This window comes from Acartia tonsa, chromosome 15 (genome assembly GCF_053477335.1).
Source record: "Acartia tonsa isolate MP-2025a chromosome 15, ASM5347733v1, whole genome shotgun sequence".
NCBI classification, from domain to species: Eukaryota; Metazoa; Arthropoda; class Copepoda; order Calanoida; family Acartiidae; genus Acartia; species Acartia tonsa.
In genome coordinates, this window is record NC_137274.1 from 15,512,720 (window position 1) to 15,537,328 (window position 24,609).

Below are 24,609 nucleotides of genomic sequence, written 5' to 3' on the forward strand. Positions count from 1 at the left end.
AGTTAGGTACGATTTAAAAAGCGTATCAACTGTATAACTTTTACCAGAATGTCCTTACGTCTATTTTGATAGATTGATTTTTTACTTTTTTAACAAGAAATTTTTATGTGATATTATTATCCGATTGATCTCATTTTTAGAATACTAATTCCCAGGACAACAAAGTACAAAAGTATAAGCGAAGCATCTCTATAATCAAGTTTTAAAAATGTACGCATGTCATTAAATATTATCCAGTATTTTTTCAACAAATTTTGTTTCGACTTTTTAACATTTATTTCCTGATAGTTCTGACACTATAATTGTTAATGTTTGCTTGTCCTATCGTTTCAGAGCTTCGCTTATATGGATGTTGTTATACTTGTTTAGTAACGAAACTACTAAATAATTCACTATGTCTGTCAGTCCGTCAGTTAGTCTGTAACATTACTGAGAGAATTACGATTTTCTCAGCTAATATTCAAGATAGACGGCTGATTTCTTAGTAAAGATTCACCAATACCAATGAGCATCAGGATTAAAACCGGTTCATAGCCCTACTCTCCGTGGTAAACTGTCTATAATCCTTGTTATTGTTAGGATAAAACATGACGGGGAACGATTCAGCTGTGACGTGTCAAGCTGTAGTTACACAGCCTCCAGACCTTACCTGGTTCAGGAACACAAGATGGCGGAACATAAAGGTACAAATTAGGGTTGGGACGGATATCTGGCAAATTACCGCATATCCGGCAAATTATCGGAACCTTTAACACCAAGGCACAAATATTTTTTGATGAAAAATCTTGTAGGTAATTTTAAAATATATTATAATGTAAAAATTCATAAAAATCCGCCAAAAAATAACAAAAAAAATCATGATGAAACTCAGCGTTACACTCAATCGTGTTTGGTTCGCTTCTTGACCACACCGTTTATATACTATATGTATCTGTCTACATATGCACATATGTATCTGTCTACATATGCACCCATATATATGTCTACATATGCACATATGTATGTATCTGTCTACATATGCACATTGTATCTGTCTACATATGCACACATATATATGTCTACATATGCACATATGTATCTGTCTACATATGCACATATGTATCTGTCTACATATGCACATACATATCTGTCTACAAATGCACATATGTATCTGTCTACATATGCACATATGTATCTGTCTACATATGCACATATGTATCTGTCTACATATGCACATATGTATCTGTCTACATATGCTCATCTGTATCTGTCTACATATGCACATATGTATCTGTCTACATATGCACATACATATCTGTCTACATATGCTCATCTGTATCTGTCTACATATGCACATACGTATCTGTCTACATATGCACATATGTATCTGTCTACATATGCACATATGTATCTGTCTACATATGCACATATGTATCTGTCTACATATGCACATATGTATCTGTCTACATATGCTCATCTGTATCTGTCTACATATGCACATATGTATCTGTCTACATATGCACATACGTATCTGTCTACATATGCACATATGTATCTGTCTACATATGCACATATGTATCTGTCTACATATGCACATATGTATCTGTCTACATATGCACATATGTATCTGTCTACATATGCTCATCTGTATCTGTCTACATATGCACATATGTATCTGTCTACATATGCACATACATATCTGTCTACATATGCTCATCTGTATCTGTCTACATATGCACATACGTATCTGTCTACATATGCACATAAGTATCTGTCTTCATATGCATGTGACATATGTATCTGTCTACTTATTCACATATGTATCTGTCTTTATATGCACACATGTATCTGTCTACTTATGCACATACGTATCTGTCTACATATGCACATACATATCTGTCTACATATGCACATATGTATCTGTTTACATATGCAGATATGTATCTGTCTACATATGCACATACATATCTGTCTACATATGCTCATCTGTATCTGTCTACATATGCACATACGTATCTGTCTACATATGCACATATGTATCTGTCTACATATGCACATATGTATCTGTCTACATATGCACATATGTATCTGTCTACATATGCACATATGTATCTGTCTACATATGCTCATCTGTATCTGTCTACATATGCACATATGTATCTGTCTACATATGCACATACATATCTGTCTACATATGCTCATCTGTATCTGTCTACATATGCACATACGTATCTGTCTACATATGCACATATGTATCTGTCTACATATGCACATATGTATCTGTCTACATATGCACATATGTATCTGTCTACATATGCACATATGTATCTGTCTACATATGCTCATCTGTATCTGTCTACATATGCACATATGTATCTGTCTACATATGCACATACATATCTGTCTACATATGCTCATCTGTATCTGTCTACATATGCACATACGTATCTGTCTACATATGCACATAAGTATCTGTCTTCATATGCATGTGACATATGTATCTGTCTACTTATTCACATATGTATCTGTCTTTATATGCACACATGTATCTGTCTACTTATGCACATACGTATCTGTCTACATATGCACATACATATCTGTCTACATATGCACATATGTATCTGTTTACATATGCAGATATGTATCTGTCTACATATGCACATACATGTCTGTCTACATATGCACATACGTATCTGTCTACATATGCACATACGTATCTGTTTACATATGCAGATATGTATCTGTCTACATATGCACATACGTATCTGTCTACATATGCACATACGTATCTGTCTACATATGCACATACGTATCTGTCTACATATGCACATCTGTATCTGTCTACATATGCACATCTGTATCTGTCTAGGTGTGCTGTACTATTGTGATCAGTGTAGTTACTCAGCTGGAAGAAAGAATTCTCTAGATTCACACATATATATCTGTCTAGGTGTGCTGTACTACTGTGATCAGTGTAGTTACTCAGCTGGAAAATAGATTCTCTAGATTCACACATATATATCTGTCTAGGTGTGCTGTACTACTGTGATCAATGTAGTTACTCAGCTGGAAGAAAGAACTCACTAGATTCACACATATGTATCTGTCTAGGTGTGCTGTACTACTGTGATCAATGTAGTTACTCAGCTGGAAGAAAGAACTCACTAGATTCACACATATGTATCTGTCTAGGTGTACTGTACTACTGTGATCAATGTAGTTACTCAGCTGGAAGAAAGAATTCTCTAGATTCACACATATGTATCTGTCTAGGTGTGCTGTACTATTGTGATCAGTGTAGTTACTCAGCTGGAAGAAAGAACTCTCTAGATTCACACATATGTATCTGTCTAGGTGTGCTGTACTATTGTGATCAGTGTAGTTACTCAGCTGGAAGAAAGAACTCACTAGATTCACACATATATATCTGTCTAGGTGTACTGTACTACTGTGATCAATGTAGTTACTCAGCTGGAAGAAAGAACTCTCTAGATTCACACATATATATCTGTCTAGGTGTGCTGTACTATTGTGATCAATGTAGTTACTCAGCTGGAAGAAAGAATTCTCTAGATTCACATATGTATCTGTCTAGGTGTACTGTACTACTGTGATCAATGTAGTTACTCAGCTGGAAGAAAGAACTCTCTAGATTCACATATGTATCTGTCTAGGTGTACTGTACTATTGTGATCAATGTAGTTACTCAGCTGGAAGAAAGAACTCTCTAGATTCACATATGTATCTGTCTAGGTGTACTGTACTATTGTGATCAATGTAGTTACTCAGCTGGAAGAAAGAACTCTCTAGATTCACACATATATCTCTGTCTAGGTGTACTGTACTACTGTGATCAATGTAGTTACTCAGCTGGAAGAAAGAACTCACTAGATTCACACATATGTACCTGTCTAGGTGTACTGTACTACTGTGATCAATGTAGTTACTCAGCTGGAAGAAAGAACTCTCTAGATTCACATATGGATCTGTCTACATATGCACATATATATCTGTCTACATATGCACATATGGATCTGTCTACATATGCACATATGGATCTGTCTACATATGCACATATGTATCTGTCTACATATGCACATATGTATCTGTCTACATATGCACATCTGTATCTGTCTACATATGCACATATGTATCTGTCTACATATGCACATCTGTATATGTCTACATATGCACATATGGATCTGTCTACATATGCACATCTATATATGTCTACATATGCACATATGGATCTGTCTACATATGCACATCTGTATCTGTCTAGGTGTACTGTACTACTGTGATCAATGTAGTTACTCAGCTGGAAGAAAGAACTCTCTAGATTCACACATATATATCTGTCTAGGTGTACTGTACTACTGTGATCAATGTAGTTATTCAGCTGGAAGAAAGAATTCACTAGATTCACACAAGAAGAGAAAGCACACTGGGGTTAGATACTACTGCGACCAGGAACTTACAATCTTCTTCATATCAGGGATATTAAGGGATAAGACAATGGATGATAACTAGATCTACATCCACAATGATGATAATAGTTATTTCTTACATCTTAATATAAACAGCTTTACGCAGATGTAAAATTTGGTTTTATTCTTATAATTGTACATTTTTATATTCGTAGAAAACTAGATATAATACAATACTAGACATAATTTTTCAGTATGGCTGAGATCTGGATCTAATCAACCAGATATTAATCAGTTTCGTAGCAATATGGGAAACAAAATTAGCCCTTCTTCAAATTAAAAATTATGGTACTACTATTTTAGAAAAACAAAATACCCAAAGTTTTTTAGGCAATAATATGTTGATAAAGTAACAGGATGTTTGTTTATCTATTTGTCTGTTTGTTTGTACCGAAGGATCTCGCTAACCACTGAACCGATATGGTTCTCCTTTACAGAGTAGCTTCTCATAGGTCCTGGGAAGGTTCATAACTATTTTGGGGGATGGTACCACGAAAAAAATATATTTTTTTCAAATCGCTTATCTAAAAATAGATTAAAAAGAAACAATTTTAATGTCCCTAGAGGCCTCTAGGGTCGTAGCTGCTAGTATAGTTATAAAACATTAGGTACTTGTATAATTTACAGTCTAAAGTCCCCTCCCTCCCTGTGATGTAAAGCATATTGTGAGTATTGATCATCTTTAGTGTGATTATTCTGTATCCAACATTACCACACTCAAGAGTCATATTGATTCTGTACACAAGGCACGGAGAAAAACATAAAAGAGTTGAAACCAAGCAATTTGGGAAAGCCTTGTAGAGCTGAAATCTAGGGATCTAAAGGGATAAAAAATAGTTAGTATGGATGTCCAAAATTACAAACTACTAAATTATAATAACAATAGACATATATTTGAAAAAGGGAAGCTTGTTCAACCTGTTATAATATTTGCTCATGTCGGAGTCATGTGACTACTAAGGGTATAAAATACAGATATGATTACTTGCAAAAGAAATGGCTTTAAACATAGTTAATACAGATGTTTAAAATTATAAACAACTAGCTAATTATAACAGTGGACTTGCCATTTATTTGAAAAAGGGAAGGATGTTCAACCTCTTATAATATTTACTCATGTGACTACTAAGGTTATAAGATTTGCAAAAGAAATGGCTTTGAAAAATTGTTAGTATGGATGCTTAAAATTATAAACTAAGTAATTATAACATTGGACATTTATTTGAAAAAGGAAAGCTTTTTCAACCTCTTATAATATTTGCTCATGTGACTACTAAGAGTATAAAATACAGATATGATTAATTGCAAAAGAAATGGATTTAAAATATTGCTAGTAAAGATGTTTAAAATTATCAACAACTAGCTAATTATAAGAAAAGAAATATACTTGAAAAAGGGAAGAATGTTCAACCTCTTATAATATTTGCTCATGTGACAACTCAGGGTATAAAATACAGCTGTGAGCTGTGTGACTATGAAACTGGAGATGTACATTTACTAAAGTATCACAAGAAGGCTAAACATGGCGGAATTTTTCGGTGCACTAAGGTTAGTGATTTTCTCAGCTAATATTCAAGATAGACACCCGTTCGTCAGTCAGTCAGCTATGTTTTAGAAGAATCCTGATATTCTCATTTGCTATTCAAGATATATGGCTGATTTTTTTGGTGAAAATTCCCTTAACAATGACCTTTCCCAATAATTTGAAATGTTCGTCCTTCCGTCAGTCAATTATGTGTTTGGGGAAAACGTGATTTTCTTGCTTGCTATTGAAGATAGACGGCTGATTTTTTTAATGAATATTCTCTAAACAATGACCATACCCTTGTTTTCAAATTGTCCGTCTGTCCGTTCGTTTGTCAGTCAGCTATGTTTTTGGGGAAACCTGATTTTATCATTTGATATTCCAAGATTGATAGCTGCTATTTAAGTTAGATGGCTTAAATTTTTGGTGAAGAATCCCATAAAAATTTCATTTCCAATATATTGAAACATGATTTTTTGAGTAGCTATTCAATATAGTTTGTTTTTATATTTCCAGGTTCTAGACAAGGGACAATAGATGAATAGTTATTTATCTCTTCGTATTATAGACATTTTTCCACAGATATTAAAATGAAAAAAGTATTAAATTTAAAACTGGTTTTAATCTTATAATTGTACATTTTTATATTCGTAGAAAGCTGGATATAATACGATGCTAGACATAGTTTTTTCGTATGGATGAGAACTGGTTCCTATCCACCGGATTCGAATGAATACGAGAAAATACATTTCTAATGATCGAAAACTGAACAACTGCCCTATAACGCACTTGTCCATGTTTTTTTTTTAATTTTCAATTTAATAGATGATATTATTATTTTTCAGTGTGATTTTACAGCCAATAGTGATTATGATCTCAGAATACATTCTCATACAGGTCAATATTTTAATTACTTAGACAATTAGGTAAAGTATTGCAATAGATGGGGAATTGAGGGGTATGTCCCACCTTGTGGACCCTGTGCCGACTTTCTATATCAGTCAATAGCATTGGAATTAACAATACAGCCATTGTAGAAAAGCAATTTGCTAGTAGACGAAAAAGGTCCCCAACACTGGATTGAGGTAGTTGTCTGGATCATGCATCTATACTTATACATTTATTCTTTGACGGACAGAGTAAGGAATTGACCCACAGACAATCCTTAATCGTAGAGTAGCTGCGCTGCTAGTAATCCTATTATATATTATCACCCCTATACTAAAAATGAATGACCCCCCCCCCTCCCCCCCCCAAAAAAAATATTTTTTACTTTTTCTTTTTTAAATTGAAAATGAGTGTGGGGTCCATTCCCCCCCCCCCCCTCAACCTTACCTCAAATGCCCCTAGAGGCCTCTATCGCCATTTTCCGCCGCCACCCAAATTTTTGCTTAATTAAAAAAGCTTGGACGTCATTGGTTGTCATCCTAGTTATTTGTTTTCAGTGCACAAGGAGACGAAATTATCCTGTGATTTTTGTGAATATACTGCCACCCTACCCAACTCTTTAAAAAGGAACAAAACAATATTGTACTCAGCTAATTATAAAGCATGGTACAGCTGGTGTGCGATTGCCGCGTACCTCATAATGTCGTCGTCTTGTGTTGAAATAATATTATGAGTCAATAATTTAAACAAACATAATTTTGTTACATAGACATTGAAAATAATACCTACTGCTGCTATGTTAGGCGCGTGATGTTTAAAGTAAGAGTGGGGGGGGGGATTGTCTTGGCCCAAAAACATGACCAACTCAGTACCATGCACATTTTGGACTTTTAGACAAAGGTCGTGCAACGAAAGGGTTGGTTGTCTTTTCACCATTAAGTTTAATTGTTGACCATAATGAGGTGTAAATCAATATTTATTCTTTATTATCTTATCCCCTACTGTCCCTGTATAGATTGAAATATTAGGGAGGGAGGGGACATTGGGTTGGTTATTACACCAGTGTCCAAAGTTTTATAATAACGTTTTCGTTTTTGTTGGCTTAACAACTTCAGGCTGGCCACAAACATACTATTTCCACTATTTCCACTATTTCAACTATTTTTGCATACTATGCAAACTATTCCAAAAAAATATGCTATTTCCACTATTGTCCAAAATTGCATACTATTTCCACTATTTCTTTGGATTTCAGATAAATCTTCAATTTTTAGGTAACTAAAACAAACTGATTTTTTTGATCATGAAAAGAAAGCCAAGTAGCAGGTTTCATCGCATTTTCACAGTATCTTTTCTCCTATTTCTAGTCCCTGCGGTGGGCTCTAACCCTGCGGGGCAATCATTAACACTTACCTAACCTAAAATAACCTATCAAATGCTACTGTGAAAATACGGCAAAATCGCTACTTTGTTTTCAATTTTTTTATAGAAATGTTTCCAGAAGAAAGTAGTCTTTCAGTTCAGATTGTTGTACCTTTATTGAAAGTTATTGGTATTTCTACATTCAATGTAAAGATTTTTTTTTGAAAGATACCAAAACTTGGGGTAATTAGTGACACAACCAAAAAGATTTCACCCAATTATCTCTAAAACTAAGGGAGTAGCACCCAAAATAAAATTGCTGGTATGTCGTGTCACGTGTGACGAGTCACCACATTTCTCCCCCCCCCCCCTTTTGCAATTAGATGATAGGGTTGATTTATCAATTACATAACACTTGTTGCTTCGCCCCTCGCCTCAGGAAAATAGCTTAAAACCAACCAAGTTTTTTATGAGCTTAGCTGAAAAGTATAACCGATTAGGACCAACATACTTTTGGCTTTAGAAAAACAAACTTACCTACTACTTATATTATAGGATAAAAATTAAACTAAAAATAATCGTTCATAAAATTGTGGTTAATCTTCCTTTGAATCATAATTAAATCATACTGACAATAATTATAAAGTATCTAACAGTTTCGGACATCATATAATGCAGTTTGAAAACAATAGGACAACTTTAACATACCTAAATTATCGTCAAGAGCTATCCGTTACGTACGGACGGACATACATGAGAACCTATTTATAGAAAAGCAGCACTTAAAAAACTCCCAGCTGTAGTAAAGGTAAACAATATACTGACACTGAACATAACCTGTCGCGACAATATATTGACGTAAAAAGTATAAATTGAACATACACAACTTGAAATAGCGCAGCTACTGTCTATATGAAAAATGTTAAAAATGCTACGTACTTTCTAATCATAGATAGGCTGGTTTTAAGAATTTAGAATCAATTGTATACTATTGGAATGTGTCGATCTACTTTAAATAAATATGCCATATCTAGTATATCAGTTTTATTTCAGTATTTAGTGTTATCGCTGCGCTACATACTTTTGGACCGGATTGTCCTATATATGAACAACAAGGATGACACATCCATAAGTAGCGAAGCACAAACAAATAAATAAGAATTTAGATATTAGTTGTTTAAAGCATGTATATTAGGAAAAAATCACGAAACCTTTTCAACATTTGTTTTTAATTTCTTAATATTTATATTTCAGTACTATGACTAACAGACTGACGGTCAAAGTAAATTACACACTGGATGCTTAAACCAACGGAATTTTAATTTTGATATATTTAACTACAAAAATTTTTAAAAACGGACCATAAACACCAAAGATAGGAGGAAAAATGTGAAAAATATAAAAATAGCCAAAAACCTGCAAAAAGGCAGTCTGGCCGCTATTGATGTTTTCTTGAAACGACAGGAAATTTAATTTTGATATATATAACTGAAAAACTTCGGAAATCGGGCCATAAACACCAAAGGTATGGAGAAAAATGTGAAAAATACAAAAATAGCCTAAAACCTGCTTAAAGGCAGTCTGACCGTCATAGTTGTTTTCTTGAAACGACAGGAAATTTAATTTTGATACTATAACTGAAAATTTTTTGGAAATCGGACCATAAACACCAAAGATATGGAGAAAAATGTGAAAAATACAAAAATAGCCTAAAACCTGCTAAAAAGCGGTCCTACCACCATTGATGTTTTTTAGTTAATTGTGCTCCTTAATAATGGGAATGTTGTCTAAAAATTTCATTCTTTTATCTTTTATAGGAGCCGAGAAAATCACGTTTCCCCCAAACTAAGACATACGGACAGACGGACATTTTAAATTACTGATAGCTAACCAACATTTTAAGGCCCTATAGTGTTTTAAATGCTTGCTATTTCATACTATTTTGTTTAAAATGCATACTATTTCATACTATTTTTAAAAAATTTACATACTATTGCATACTATTTTTAAAAATTTTACATACTATTGCATACTATTTACTTTTTTTTTGCATACTATTTTATACTATTTTGAAAAAAAGTCTGTGGCCACCCTGCAACTTTGGGGACTTTAATTGAATTTAGATTTTTTTTTGAAAGTTGAGTGTTTCAACGTTTAATTATGATATACAGAAGGGGTAATTTTATATAACATCATTGGGAATGCACATTAATTTATCAGCCATTGTCTTACCCCCATATATGTGATGTGTGTGTTTGTGAGTGTATGTGTGTGTATTACCCCGTCCCGGATTTGAAAAATGTTGTTAAAATTTTTGCCCCCAGCCAAAATATGGTTGATTTATGCATAGAAATGACCCATGCAAAATATTTTTTCTGTAATGCAAAAATTGCGACGGTACAAGCAGTGCAAAGTTTTTAAAATCTGCAAAAAACCCTGTTTTTATGGCTTTTTTGGGGCTTTTGTACCATCCCAATTTTAAAGATTTTTACAAAATTTCAATTCAAGTGTGTTGATATATACCTGAAATTTACCAAAAAAAATGGGGGCAGTCTCAATTATAAAATATGAAGGTGTAGCAAGTAATATTCCAAATACAAAATTGTCAAATTGCATACATATATAATAGGATTGGACCGGATACTTTTTTGGACGGATACTGGATATCTGGCTGATTTACAATGCTGGATATCCGGCAAATATATGTTATTTGGCCGGATATCCGGCAAATATATGTTATTTGGCCGGATATTCGGTTATTTGGCCGGATATCCGGTTTTTTGGCTGGATATCCGGTAATCCGGCCAGTTATCCGGTTATTCGGCCGATGTTTTTTTATTCGGCCAGATATTCGGTAATTTGCCATTTAACGATTATCTGTCATTAGAAATCAACCGGATATCCGGTATCCAGCCAAAAAAGTATCAGCCGAACCCTATTATATATGTATGCAATTGTTTCTTCTTTACAGTAAAGTTTCTGATAGATCCAGGGAATGTTTCAGTTATTACCACTTAGATAAAATTAGAGGATCGACCCTTCTCTAAAGTGCCCAAGAGTCCTTTAGAAGTGTTACCGCTAGAAAGTACTATGGGTAAGCTCTTCTTGTGAAACTTAGATAATTTTTAACATTATCTTTTTATGTGTCATTATTCATTGTTTATCTCTGTTAATTTTGTACTGACCTAATGGAAAGAACTGTCTTAGCTTATAAAAGATGTTCGGTGCTTTCCCTCAAAGTGTCTTTTGATCCCTGATAACCGCTCCCTCCTTATATTAACTTGCAAGGGTCCCTGGTACCCAATATAAACTATCCAAACCAGACCTTATATATAAAAAAAAAAAAAAACTAGAAAGTATCCCTTCCTTTTTTCAAGGTCGGTAGATGGGGGGGAGGAGGGTATGTGCTCGACTTGGCACTTAGGAAACTGGCAATAATTTCAATTAAACTTACGTCTTCAATATATCAAAAACGAAAGCTATAAAGCAGAAGTACCGATTGCAGAGTTGCTACACTTTCTAAACCCTTATTGTTACAGGAATCATCAACCAAAGTTTTCAATCAAAAAATTTCAACTTGCTTAGATTAAATAAAAGAGCTAACCTTTACGGAGTTCGTTCAGACTGATATTATAGAAAAGATTTGCATTTAATAAGTATCAGAAATAGATGGGACAAAATAGGACGTTTAATACACTAGTCCCAAAAGTTTGAAAATAACCTTTTCTTATTCGTTGACTTAATAACTTTGGGGACTTTCAATAAATTTTGATGGATTGGTTTATTAATTTGAGTGTTCAATCGTTTCTACCACTAATTCTAACCTACAGAAGGGTTAATTTTGTGTATTATTAATGGGGATGTACATCTATTCATTAGCCATAGTCTCATCCCTTAGATCCCTCAGTAACATGTTATTTCTTGTTATGTAATAAAAATGAAAGTGTTCAAGTTATTATAAGACTTTGGGTACAGGGATCTAGAGGGATAAGACAATGGCTGATAAATTTATTTGTATATCCCATGATGATACTCAATCTGACCCTTTTTTGTTGATTACATAGTGGTTGAAACGTTTGATCACTAAACCTAATGAACCAACCAATTAAAATTCAATAAAAGTCTCCAAAGTTGTTGAGCCAAGAAATAAAAAAAATGTTATTGTAAATCTTCCGGGACTAGTGTATTAAACAGCCCAATGTCCCCTCCCTCCCTAGTTATTATTAGACTTGTGATACACTCTTGTATAGTTCAGGGAGGGATGGAACATTGAGGTGTTTATTAAATTAGTCCCCAAAGTGTTATAACGGTGTTTTCTTACATTTGGGTTAAAACATTGGAGAAATTCAGTAAATTTTATTTGGTTGATTTATTAAGTTGAGTGTTTAAAAGTTTCAACTTCTAGTTTTAATCTACAGAAGGGATAATTTTTTGCATCATTATTGGGGATGTACATCAATTTATTAGACATTGTCTTATCCCTTTAGATTCTTGAATAACTTTGAATAACTTTGGGTACAGGGATCTAGATAGAGAAGACAATGGCGGATAAATACTCCATGATTATACACAAACTTACCCTTTCTGTTGATTACAATAAGTGGTTAGACCGTCTTATTAAACGAATTAAAATTTCAAACAATCTAAAAAGTTGTTGAGCAAACAAATGAAAAAGTTTTTTAAACTTCAGGGACTAGTGTAATTAACAGCCCATTGTGCTCTGCCTCCCTAGTTATTATTAGACTTTTGGTACACTCTGGTATAATTCAGAAAGGGAGGGGAAATTGGACTGTTTATTTCACTTGTCCCCAAAGTTTTATAATTGTGTTTCTAATTCATCAGGTTAACAACTTTTGCGAATTTTATTGAATTTTGATTGGTTGGTTTATTAAGTTAAGTTTATAAACGTTTCAACCACTAAGTTTAATCTACAGAAGGGATAGTTTTGTGTATCAAACAAATTTCATACTATTATAATAGAGGTAGGCTGGATACTTTTTTGGCGGGATACTTTTTTGGCCGGATACCGGATATCCGGCCGAATAACCAGATATCCGGCCAAATTACCGGATATTTGCTAGATATCTGGCCAGATGCCGGATATCCGGCATTATAAATCAGCCAGATATCCAGTATCCGTCCAAAAAAGTATCTGGCCCAACCCTATTATATATGTATGCAATTTGACAATTTTGTATTTGGAAGATTACTTGCTACACCTTCATATGTTATAATTGAGACTGCCCCCATTTTTTTTGGTAAATTTCAGGTATATATCAACACACTTGAATTGAAATTTTGTAAAAATCTTTAAAATTGGGATGGTACAAAAGCCCCAAAAAAGCCATAAAAACAGGGTTTTTTGCAGATTTTAAAAACTTTGCAGTGCTTGTACCGTCGCAATTTTTGCACTACAGAAAAAATATTTTGCATGGGTCATTTTTATGCATAAATCAACCATATTTTGGCTGGGGGCAAAAATTTTAACAAAATTTTTCAAATCCGGGACGGGGTAGTGTGTATGCATGTATGTGTGTAAGTGTGTATATGTGTGTATGTGTGTAAGTGTGTATATGTGTGTATGTGTGTGTGAGTGTGTGAGTGTGTGTGTGTGTTTGTGTGTATGTGTGTGTGAGTGTGTGAGTGTATATGTGTGTGTGTATGTATGTGTATGAAATATTGTTTTGTACTGTGTAGACATATCCAGAGTGTCCACGAAGGCATCAAATATCTATGTGTGTGTGTGTGTGTGTGTGTGTGTGTGTGTGTGTATGTATGAAATATTGTTTTGTACTGTGTAGACATATCCAGAGTGTGCATGAAGGAATCAAATATCCATGTGTGTGTGTGTGTGTGTATGTGTGTGTGTGTGTGTGTGTGTGTGTGTATGTATGTATGTATGTATGTGTATAAAATATTGTTTTTTACTACATAGACATATCCAGAGTGTGCATGAAGGCATCAAATATCCATGTGTGTGAGTGTGTATGTGTGTGTGTGTGTGTGTGTGTGTGTGTGTATGTATGAAATATTGTTTTGTACTGTGTAGACATATCCAGAGTGTGCATGAAGGCATCAAATATCCATGTGTGTGTGTGTGTGTGTGTGTGTGTGTGTGTGTGTGTGTGTGTGTGTGTGTGTATGTATGAAATATTGTTTTGTACTGTGTAGACATATCCAGAGTGTGCATGAAGTAGGGGATTTTTTTTTCCCGGCTTTTTTAGAAATTTAAGTAGTGCCGCTCAAATAAATATACCTTTAGGTTAGAAAACCCTTGTGTTAAAGTTTGAATCGCCTAGGACAAGTCTTTCGCCCAGTAAAATCACATTTTTTTTAAATGGAGAGGTTTCGTGATTTTTTACCATTTTTTTGTTTATTTTTCTTCTATAATCTGAAAAAAAACATATAAAATGACATATAGAGTGAAAAAATTAAAACACAGATTATTTGTAATGGTATAAACTAAGTTTTAGGCATGAAAAAGGCAAAAAAAATTAACAAAAACAATACAAGTTGTGAAAATTATTACTGTTTTATAAAAAAATATTTGATATTTTAGCACAAAATACACATTATTTGAAAGATATTTTGGTCATGTTTTTGGGGTAATCTTTTCTGTTCTTTTTTACCACTTGAAGGCAATCTTGAAGCTTATCTTTCTTATAATTTTTTAAGGATGAAATCAGAAATTAACCTTATATTTCTTTCAGCAGTAACATTCGTTACAGAAAGGTTCTTAACTTTTTTTCTGAACTGATGGTATATAGGAGAAGCTGAATCGAAATTAGATTCATGGAGCTGCTTCAGATTTTCAGCTTTAAAACCCGAAGCTTCAAACAAAAGATAAGATTCCTGGTTGACAAGATCTTCCAGCTTCGTGTTGATATCTGGTTCAACTATAGGAGTTGATATTTCTTTATCAAACTCATCAGATTCAGGAACATCAAACTGTAAAATCTCATTTAGAATTGCATGGCGAGATTCTACCTCCAAATCTTCATCAGCCAATGATAGACCAATAAGCTGGGGAACTAAATACCAAGTATGTCGTATTGTACTGTCCAACAACGCCTGTGCCAACCCACCATACCTGCTGTCCAGCTCTTTGTCATTTTTCAAAGTTATTGCTATCTTAATAGCTCTCAAATCATTGGCAGGAGCAACAGCTGGTAATGAAGCCTGGAGAAAGAATTTGGCATAAAAAAAGCTACATATTCAGCACCAATCTCCATCTGCTTTTTGACATCAGGCTCTAGCTTTTAATAATTGCCAGTCAATGTTATAACTAAAAAGTAGATGGCACAAGCAAACCAACGGGCTTGATGACAGGCTTGAGGCTGGTGAAACCTGAATTTGCCGGGAACTTGACCACCCAAAAAAACTACCACCAGCTGGCACAGGTATTTGTGATCTGAACGGCCACTTTGCCAAATGTCTTGCTTTAGAGCCTGTCATCAAGCCTGTTGGTTTGCTTGTGCCATCTACTTTTTAGTAATAGCTCTCGCCATGCAATTCTAAATGAGATTTTACAGTTTGATGTTCCTGAATCTGATGAGTTTGATAAAGAAATATCAACTCCTATAGTTGAACCAGATATCAACACGAAGCTGGAAGATCTTGTCAACCAGGAATCTTATCTTTTGTTTGAAGCTTTGGGTTTTAAAGCTGAAAATCTGAAGCAGCTCCATGAATCTAATTTCGATTCAGCTTCTCCTATATACCATCAGTTCAGAGAAAAAGTTAAGAACATTTCTGTAACGAATGTTACTGCTGAAAGAAATATAAGGTTAATTTCTGATTTCATCCTGAAAAATCACAAGGAAGATAAGCTTCAAGATTGCCTTCAAGTGGTAAAAAAGAACAGAAAAGATTACCCCAAAAAACATGACCAAAAAATCTTTCAAATAATGTGTATTTTTTGCTAAAATATCAAATATTTTTTTATAAAACAGTAATAATTTTCACAACTTGTATTGTTTTTGTTTATTTTTTTGCCTTTTCGTGCCTAAAACTTAGTTTATACCATTACAAATAATCTGTGTTTTAATTTTTTCACTCCATATGTCATTTTATATGTTTTTTTCAGATTATAGAAGAAAAATAAATAAAAAAATGGTAAAAAATCACGAAACCTCTCCATTTTAAAAAAAATGTGATTTTACTGGGCAAAAGACTTGTCCTAGGCGATTCAAACTTTAACACAAGGGTTTTCTAACCTAAAGGTATATTTATTTGAGCGGCACTACTTAAATTTCTAAAAAAGCCGGGAAAAAAAATCCCCTAGCATGAAGGCATCAAATATCCATGTGTGTGTGTGTGTGTGTGTTTGTGTGTGTGTGTGTGTGTGTATGCATGTATGTGTGTAAGTGTGTATATGTGTGTATGTGTGTGTATAAAATATTGTTTTGTACTGTGTAGACATATCCAGAGTGTGCATGAAGGCATCAAATATCCATGTGTGTGTGTGTGTGTTGTGTGTGTGTATGTGTGTGTGTATGTGTGTGTGTGTGTGTGTGTGTGTGTATGTGTGTGTGTAAAATATTGTTTTGTACTGTGCCGACATATCCAAAGTGTCCATGTTTATGTTTGTGTATATGTGTGTTGTGTATGTTTGTGTATATGTGTGTGTGAAATATTGTTTTGTACTGTGTAGACATATCCAGAGTGTGCATGAAGGCATCAAATATCCATGTGTGTATGTGTGTGTGTGTGTGTGTGTATGTATGTATGTGTATAAAATATTGTTTTGTACTGTATAGACATATCCAAAGTGTCCACGAAGGCATCAAATATCCATGTGTGTGAGTGTGTATGTATGTGTGTATGTGTGTGTGTGTGTGTGTGTGTGTATGTGTGTATAAAATATTGTTTTGTTCTGTGTAGACATATCCAGAGTGTCCATGAAGGAATCAAATATCCATGTGTGAGTGTGTGTGTGTGTGTGTGTGTATGTGTGTATAAAATATTGTTTTGTTCTGTGTAGACATATCCAGAGTGTCCATGAAGGAATCAAATATCCATGTGTGAGTGTGTGTGTGTGTGTATGTGTGTATAAAATATTGTTTTGTTCTGTGTAGACATATCCAGAGTGTGCATGAAGGAATCAAATACCCCTGCAGTGACTGTGAATTCCAAGCCAGCAGCAAGGTACCTAATTATATTTAATTAAAGCGAAGCATTCTCAAAATTAGGGCCCGTCCGTCCGTCCGTCCGTCCGTCACGGACAGTTAGCTCAGTTCGTGTAACGGTTAGCTCTTTTCGTTAATTGAAACAAGGTACCTATTTCCAGTAGGGCTTACAAACTGGTGGATAAGAACCGGTTATCTTCAGTCATACTGAAAAATGATTCAAAGTATCGTATTATTTATATCCAGTTTTCAACGAATATAAGAATGTACAATCATTAAATTAAAATCAGTTTTGAAAGCCCTTGCATTCGGCAAATGGCTTTAAAACCAGTTAATATCCGGTTCTCTTCAGTCAAACTGAAAAATCATGTATAGCATCTTAGTATATCGTAGTTTATATAAAAATGTACAATTATAAAATTAAAACCAGTTTTGTTAGCCCGTGCCTTCGGCATCTAGGGGCTAACAAAACTAACTATTTCAGTATGGCTCAGAAACCGATTAATATCCGCTGGATAATAAACTTAAAAATCATGATGTATAGCATCGTATTGTATCCAATTTTTACGAATATTTAAATAAAAATCATAAGATTAATAGGTATGCTGTTTTGATATCCTGGGCCTGTGGCCCCTGGGGCTAACAAAACTGATTATAATCTTAATAATTTTAGAAGATTTCACTTTCCGCGGAAAGCTGACTATAATACGATGCGATAAATAATTGTTCAATTTTTTTACCCTTTATCTACTAACTACCTAATTCTATATATTTCTTTTCTATCTATCTCTCTATCTATCTGTGACTTTGAGGTTCAAGCAAGGTAGCTAATTATGCTTTTTAAAAGCGAAGCTTTTCTATAATTAGGGTCGTTCCGTCCGTCCGTCTCTGATTGTTAGCTCAGTTCGTATAACGGTTAGCTCTTTTCATTAGCTCTATATATTTTATCTTTATTGATTCTATATATATTTTGACTATCTATCTTTCTACTTTCTATTTGATGGGGAAAGATGAAGAAAAATAATAGCCTTGAACCATCCCGGGACCTAAGAGAAGCTTCTTCAAAATGGAGAACTCAATATGTTCAGTTTTTTAGATGGCAATAAGTGGTTGAAAAGTTTGGATACTTAACTAAATGACCCAACCAATCAAAATTCAATAAAAGTCCCCAAGGATGTATAGGCAACGAATAAGAAAACGTTACTATTACACTTTGGGGACTAGTGTATTAAACAGTTTAATGTCCCCTCCTTCCTGCACCATGTAATATTTAGGTACATCTGAACAAGCACCGTGCAGTGAAACACGAGGGGATAAGGTATAATTGTATCCAATGTCATCACACCTCAATATTTAGGTACATCTGAACAAGCACCGTGCTGTGAAACATGAGGGGATAAGGTATAATTGTATACAATGTCATCACACCTCAATATTTAGGTACATCTGAACAAGCACCGTGCTGTGAAACATGAGGGAATAAGGTATAATGGTATCCAATGTCATCACACCTCAATATTTAGGTCCATCTGAACAAGCACTGTGCGGTGAAGCATGAGAGATAAGGTATAATTGTATCCAATGTCATCACACCTCAATATTTAGGTCCATCTGAACAAGCACCGTGCAGTGAAACATGAGGGGATAAGGTATAATTGTATCCAATGTCATCACACCTCAATATTTAGGTACATCTGAACAAGCACCGTGCAGTGAAACATGAGGGATAAGGTATAATTGTATACAATGTCACTATACCCCAATATTTAGGTACATCTGAACAAGCACCATGCTGTGAAACATGAGGGAATAAGGTATAATTGTATCCAATGTCACTATACCTCAATATTTAGGAACATCTGAACAAGCACCGTGCAGTGAAACATGAGGGAATAAGGTATAATTGTATCCAATGTCACTATACCTCAATATTTAGGAACATCTGAACAAGCACCATGCTGTGAAACATGAGGGAATAAGGTATAATTGTATCCAATATCACTATACCTCAATATTTAGGTACATCTGAACAAGCACCGTGCAGTGAAACATGAGGGGATAAGGTATAATTGTATACAATGTCACTATACCTCAATATTTAGGTACATCTGAACAAGCACCGTGCTGTGAAGCATGAGGGATAAGGTATATTTGTATACAATGTCATCACACCTCAATATTTAGGTACATCTGAACAAGCACCGTGCAGTGAAACACGAGGGGATAAGGTATAATTGTATCCAATGTCTCTATACCTCAATATTTAGGTACATCTGAACAAGCACCGTGCGCTGAAGTATGAGGGGATAAGGTATAATTGTATCCAATGTCATCACACCTCAATATTTAGGTACATCTGAACAAGCACCGTGCGCTGAAGTATGAGGGGATAAGGTATAATTGTATCCAATGTCATCACACCTCAATATTTAGGTACATCTGAACAAGCACCGTGCAGTGAAACATGAGGGGATAAGGTATAATTGTATACATACAATGTCATCATACCTCAATATTTAGGTACATCTAAACAAGCACCGTGCTGTGAAACATGAGGGGATAAGGTATAATTGTATACAATGTCACTATACCTCAATATTTAGGTACATCTGAACAAGCACCGTGCGGTGAAACATGAGGGATAAGGTATAATTGTATCCAATGTCATCACACCTCAATATTTAGGTCCATCTGAACAAGCACCGTGCTGTGAAACATGAGGGGATAAGGTTTAATTGTATACAATGTCACTATACCACAATATTTAGGTACATCTGAACAAGCACCGTGCGCTGAAGTATGAGGGGATAAGGTATAATTGTATCCAATGTCATCACACCTCAATATTTAGGTACATCTGAACAAGCACCGTGCTGTGAAACATGAGGGGATAAGGTATAATTGTATCCAATGTCATCACACCTCAATATCGAAGGCTGGACTCAAGAAACACATCAAAGTTGTTCATGAAGGTTGGTTTTTACCTGATAACCTCGGGTGAGGTGGTGATCTTCCTGGGCTGCACAGCCAACTTGATAATCACCAAGGCCAGACTCTAGGTCCGTCACCTCATACCTCATCTTCTCCACCTTCCCCGCTCTCTCTCTCTCTCTCCTCCTCTCTCAATAGAGCTTACAGTATATACAGTATTTACCTAAAAATAAGTGTGTATATATATTTACATTATGGTTGCTAATACTTATTCAAAGTAGCTAAATCTTTTGGTTTTCTTGAAGAATTTTACTAAATCCCTCAGATTGAGTTCCCAAAAGTGTTTAGCTAATATAATGTTATTACCGAAGATGTTTACTCTTATTTGATTGTATTTGGGACAATCTCCTAAGATGTGTTCAATAGATTCAATGGGGTCATTGCAATGTTCACATGCTTTTGTGTCAGCAAACCCCATTTCTTTAAGGTGTTTGTTAACACATGCATGTCCTGTTAGAATTTGAGTTATGTACATGACATCTCTTCTTGTCCAATTTTGGATAAAATTCCAGGCTTTATTACGTATGCTGGGTAGCATCATTTTTGTCTGCCTGCAGTCTGATTTTTTCTTCCTGGTTCGCCATTTTTTCTGATGTTCTCTGAGTCCCCATTCCTTAATGGTAGAATTAATGTACGTTAGCGACACAGGTAAGTATGGTTCTGGCCTGGTCCTATGGCTGTCGCCTCCATAGGAACCTAGCTTGGCAAGTCTGTCCGCCACCTCGTTGCCAAGGTGGCCGACATGACTTGGTATCCAGTTTACATTAACAATATTATCTTTGCTAAGAATATTAAGAGCTTTCTTTGCATTAAGAACACTCTTGTTGACCACTGTGAAATTACTTACTGCCATAATGGCGGCCTGACTGTCAACAAAAAAGTTGATAGTGTTGTCCGAAATATTGAGTTGAATAAGTTTTGCCGCGGCTTGTTCCAGTGCTGATAATTCAGCTTGGAAAACAGTGGCGAGCTTACCTAGATGATCAAAGTTTTGTGCCTTGATATCTGTTGTGCCTTTACAAATGTAACCATAGCCGCTACCTGCTCCTGTTTTGGAACCATCGGTGAATACATTTATTGTATTTGGGGTTCTGGGTTTCATATGAACTTTAATACTTTCCATTTCTGTCCTGGATTTAATGATGGTGTTAAAATCACAGGTCTCCCTCTCTTTAAGAAGAAGTTTGTCCGTTGGCATTGAAATATCTTGTATTTCTTTGCTTAATTCAGTTACAATAACTGAATGATTATACTTACTATGGGTTTCTCCAGGTTTATGTTTCCAGTTTCCATTCCTTACTAACCTGATGTAGCTTTTTAGGGCCACTTCCTTGAGATGAATCTCAATGGGTCTGATGTCTAGGATGGTCTCCATTGATTCTGACCCTGTGGTGCACATTGCACTAAGGGTGAGGCGGCAACCTTGTCTTTGAACTTTTTCAAGTTTACAAAACTTACTTTTTTCTATGGCAACCTTTAGCCATACAACACTTGCATAGGATAATATAGGCCTAATAAGGCTGATATAAATCCATCTACATACCTTAGGTTTAAGTCCCCAATTTCTGCCAATGGTTGACCTGCACATGGCCAGAGTCTTGGTGGCCTTGTTTGTGATGTTCTCAACATGTTTACACCAGGTCAGTTTACTGTCTAGGGTGACACCTAAATACTTAAAATGTTGTACCACCTCTATTTGTTCACCTTGTAAAAACAATATGGGGTTTCTGTACTTTCTTTTCAGTGTGAAAACCATTACCTTGGTTTTTTGGCCACTGAAACTGAGGCCGCTGTCTGTGGCCCATTTTTCTAAAATTTTTATGTCTTGCCTGAGTCTGCACTCTATGGTGCTCATGTCAATACCTGATATGATATCCACAATATCATCTGCAAAACAGTTTATAAGACTGGGATGTACCTGTGGGAACCTGTCCAGAAGGTCATCTGGCTCCAGGTTCCAGAAAATGATACTTAAGATACCTCCTTGGGGAGTGCCTCTAGTTGGTACCTTCATTACTGTTTCTCCATTTAAGGTTGCAAAACATTCTCTGTGTACTAACATGTATTCAGACCAGCGTACTATACCTGGATCAATACCTTTCCTTTCCATGTTTTTGAGAATACTCTCAATACTTGCCTTTGAAAAAGCAGCGTCTATGTCTAGAAATAGAGCAACTGCAAATTCTTTTTTCTCCAAGGCCTTTTCAACCTTATGAACTAGAGAGTGCAAAGCATCCTCTGTACCTTTACCTTCCTGGTATGAGAAAAGATTCTGGTGAAGCTTGTTGTACTTGAAGGTTGTCTTGTTAAGGTGCCAGAAAATTATACGTTCTAGACCCTTTAACAAGAAGGATGTAAGACTGATGGGTCTGACCGACTTGGGATCACTGAAATCTACTTTACCTGGTTTACTAATAAAGACAATTTTTACCTTTAGCCATGCCTTTGGGATAATTCCCGTCTGGAGGCTTTTCCTGTAGATACTAACTACCTTTTGTACTATAGTGTCTATACCTTGCTGTAGCATGGCTGGGTAAATCCCGTCTGGCCCACAACTTTTATATGGTTTGAAGGATTTAAAAGCTGCTTTTACCGATTGGGTATTTATTACCTTGTTGACATCTAGATTACTTGGTTCATATGTTCTTGGAATATGATCTATATTTACCTCACTGTCTGGAAAATGAGTGTCCAGTAACAGTTTTAGAGTTTCCTCAGGTGTCTCTGTATATGATCCATCTGGTTTTTTATATGTACCCAACATTTGTTTTTTACCTTGTTTTAATGTTTTCTGTAGTCTGGCTGCAGAGGTCAGATCTTCTAATTCTGTGCAGAATTTTTGCCAACCCTCCTCCTTTGCCTTCCTAATTTTGTACTTATAATCCCTTTTGAAGGAATTATGTTCCTCCTGGTTTTCTGGTGTTTTATACCTGTTACACTTTATCCTAGTAGAATGGACCTTTTTTTGGAGTATAGTAAGGTCTTTGTTCCACCAGGGTGGCTTTTTATTTTTTTTGAATTTAAGTAACTTACTACTACTTAAATAAGACTTAATTATGGCCTCTTCAAGCTCTGTGGCCATTGTATCAATGTCCTCGCTACCTGAGTCCTGAAAATTTCCCTTTAATTCATTTTTAAAAGTTGACCAATTGGTTTTTTTAATATTTCTGTAGGTATCATCTGAGTTATCTGCATGTTCAAGAATAAAGTCAAACTCTATTCTGTTGTGATCAGAGAGAGTGACGTCATTGCTGACATGCCAGTTTTCAATGTTATCCACAATATTATTACTACATAAGGTTATATCTATAACCTGTTCCCTCCTAATATCATTAAAAGTTGGTTTATTACCTTTATTTACAATATGTAGTTGAGTCCCCAGGATCCAGTCCAAGAGGGCTGTCCCCCGGGGGTTATTGTCTGAGGAGCCCCAGACCTGGTTCCAGCTGTTAGCATCAGATCCTATAATGATACCCCAACCCTTAACCCTACAATGATCCACCAACTTAATTAGTGAGTCACTGGGGGGCGGGGATGGACTATCATATGGTAAATAGACAGAGCAATAAATGTTAATATTATTGTTTTGTTTGATCCCTATTGTTACCATATCCTCATTTGAGAATTGGTTAATAAGCCAGGCATCAATATTTTTACTTACAACGATACAAGCACGGAGTTTGCTGTTATTAGTACCAACAAAGAGTTTTAAATCCTTTGAAAAGCCTTGGACCTTAAAGTTTCTTGCATTAAAATAAGGTTCCTGTATGAGAGAAATGGAACCAGAGTATTTAATTTGCGATTTACCTTTATTATGATTTCTATGTAAAAATTGATCATGTGTAGTCATAGCTGTCACACAGTGATGGAGATTTAACTGTGAGATTTTTATGGCTTCACCTGACCTATCCCTACGCCGATTATTGAAAAATAAATTTTTACCTATTCACCATTTTCCATGGCAGATTCCATTTGGATTTCTGCATGATCCTGGTTGGTGTCCACATCCTTTACAATCATGTCCTCTATATCATCCTGCAGCTTGGTGTCAGCCAGGAGATCTTCGAGGCTAGTGGCGCCCTCCCTTTCCTTTACACCCATCAGCCTCATGGCCTTTTCGATGCCACCGCCCACAGCTTTAATCTGTGAGAAGAGTGCTACCGAGATGAGGTTGTCCTCCTTTATCAAGTCCTTGATCATGGCTTCATCAAGTTCCAGAGTGATTGAAAAATGACCTTTGCCATTTATC

The 24,609-nt window shown here is 35.3% G+C and overlaps 1 protein-coding gene across 14 annotated transcripts in view; it reads left to right on the forward strand.

The window, feature by feature from the left end:
• Positions 1-24,609, forward strand: part of LOC145307623 (uncharacterized) — a 38,041-nt gene that overhangs the window by 11,242 nt on the left and 2,190 nt on the right. The window contains exons 13-22 of one of the 14 annotated variants that reach the window (XM_080150089.1): positions 580-683; positions 4,343-4,447; positions 5,151-5,212; positions 5,910-6,014; positions 6,837-6,888; positions 7,437-7,504; positions 17,223-17,240; positions 17,335-17,388; positions 18,810-18,853; positions 20,265-20,341. In XM_080150089.1, coding sequence (XP_080006215.1) covers positions 580-683; positions 4,343-4,447; positions 5,151-5,212; positions 5,910-6,014; positions 6,837-6,888; positions 7,437-7,504; positions 17,223-17,240; positions 17,335-17,388; positions 18,810-18,853; positions 20,265-20,341 — 689 coding nt within the window. The other 13 variants (XM_080150090.1, XM_080150091.1, XM_080150092.1 and 10 more) reach the window with 13 other exon arrangements.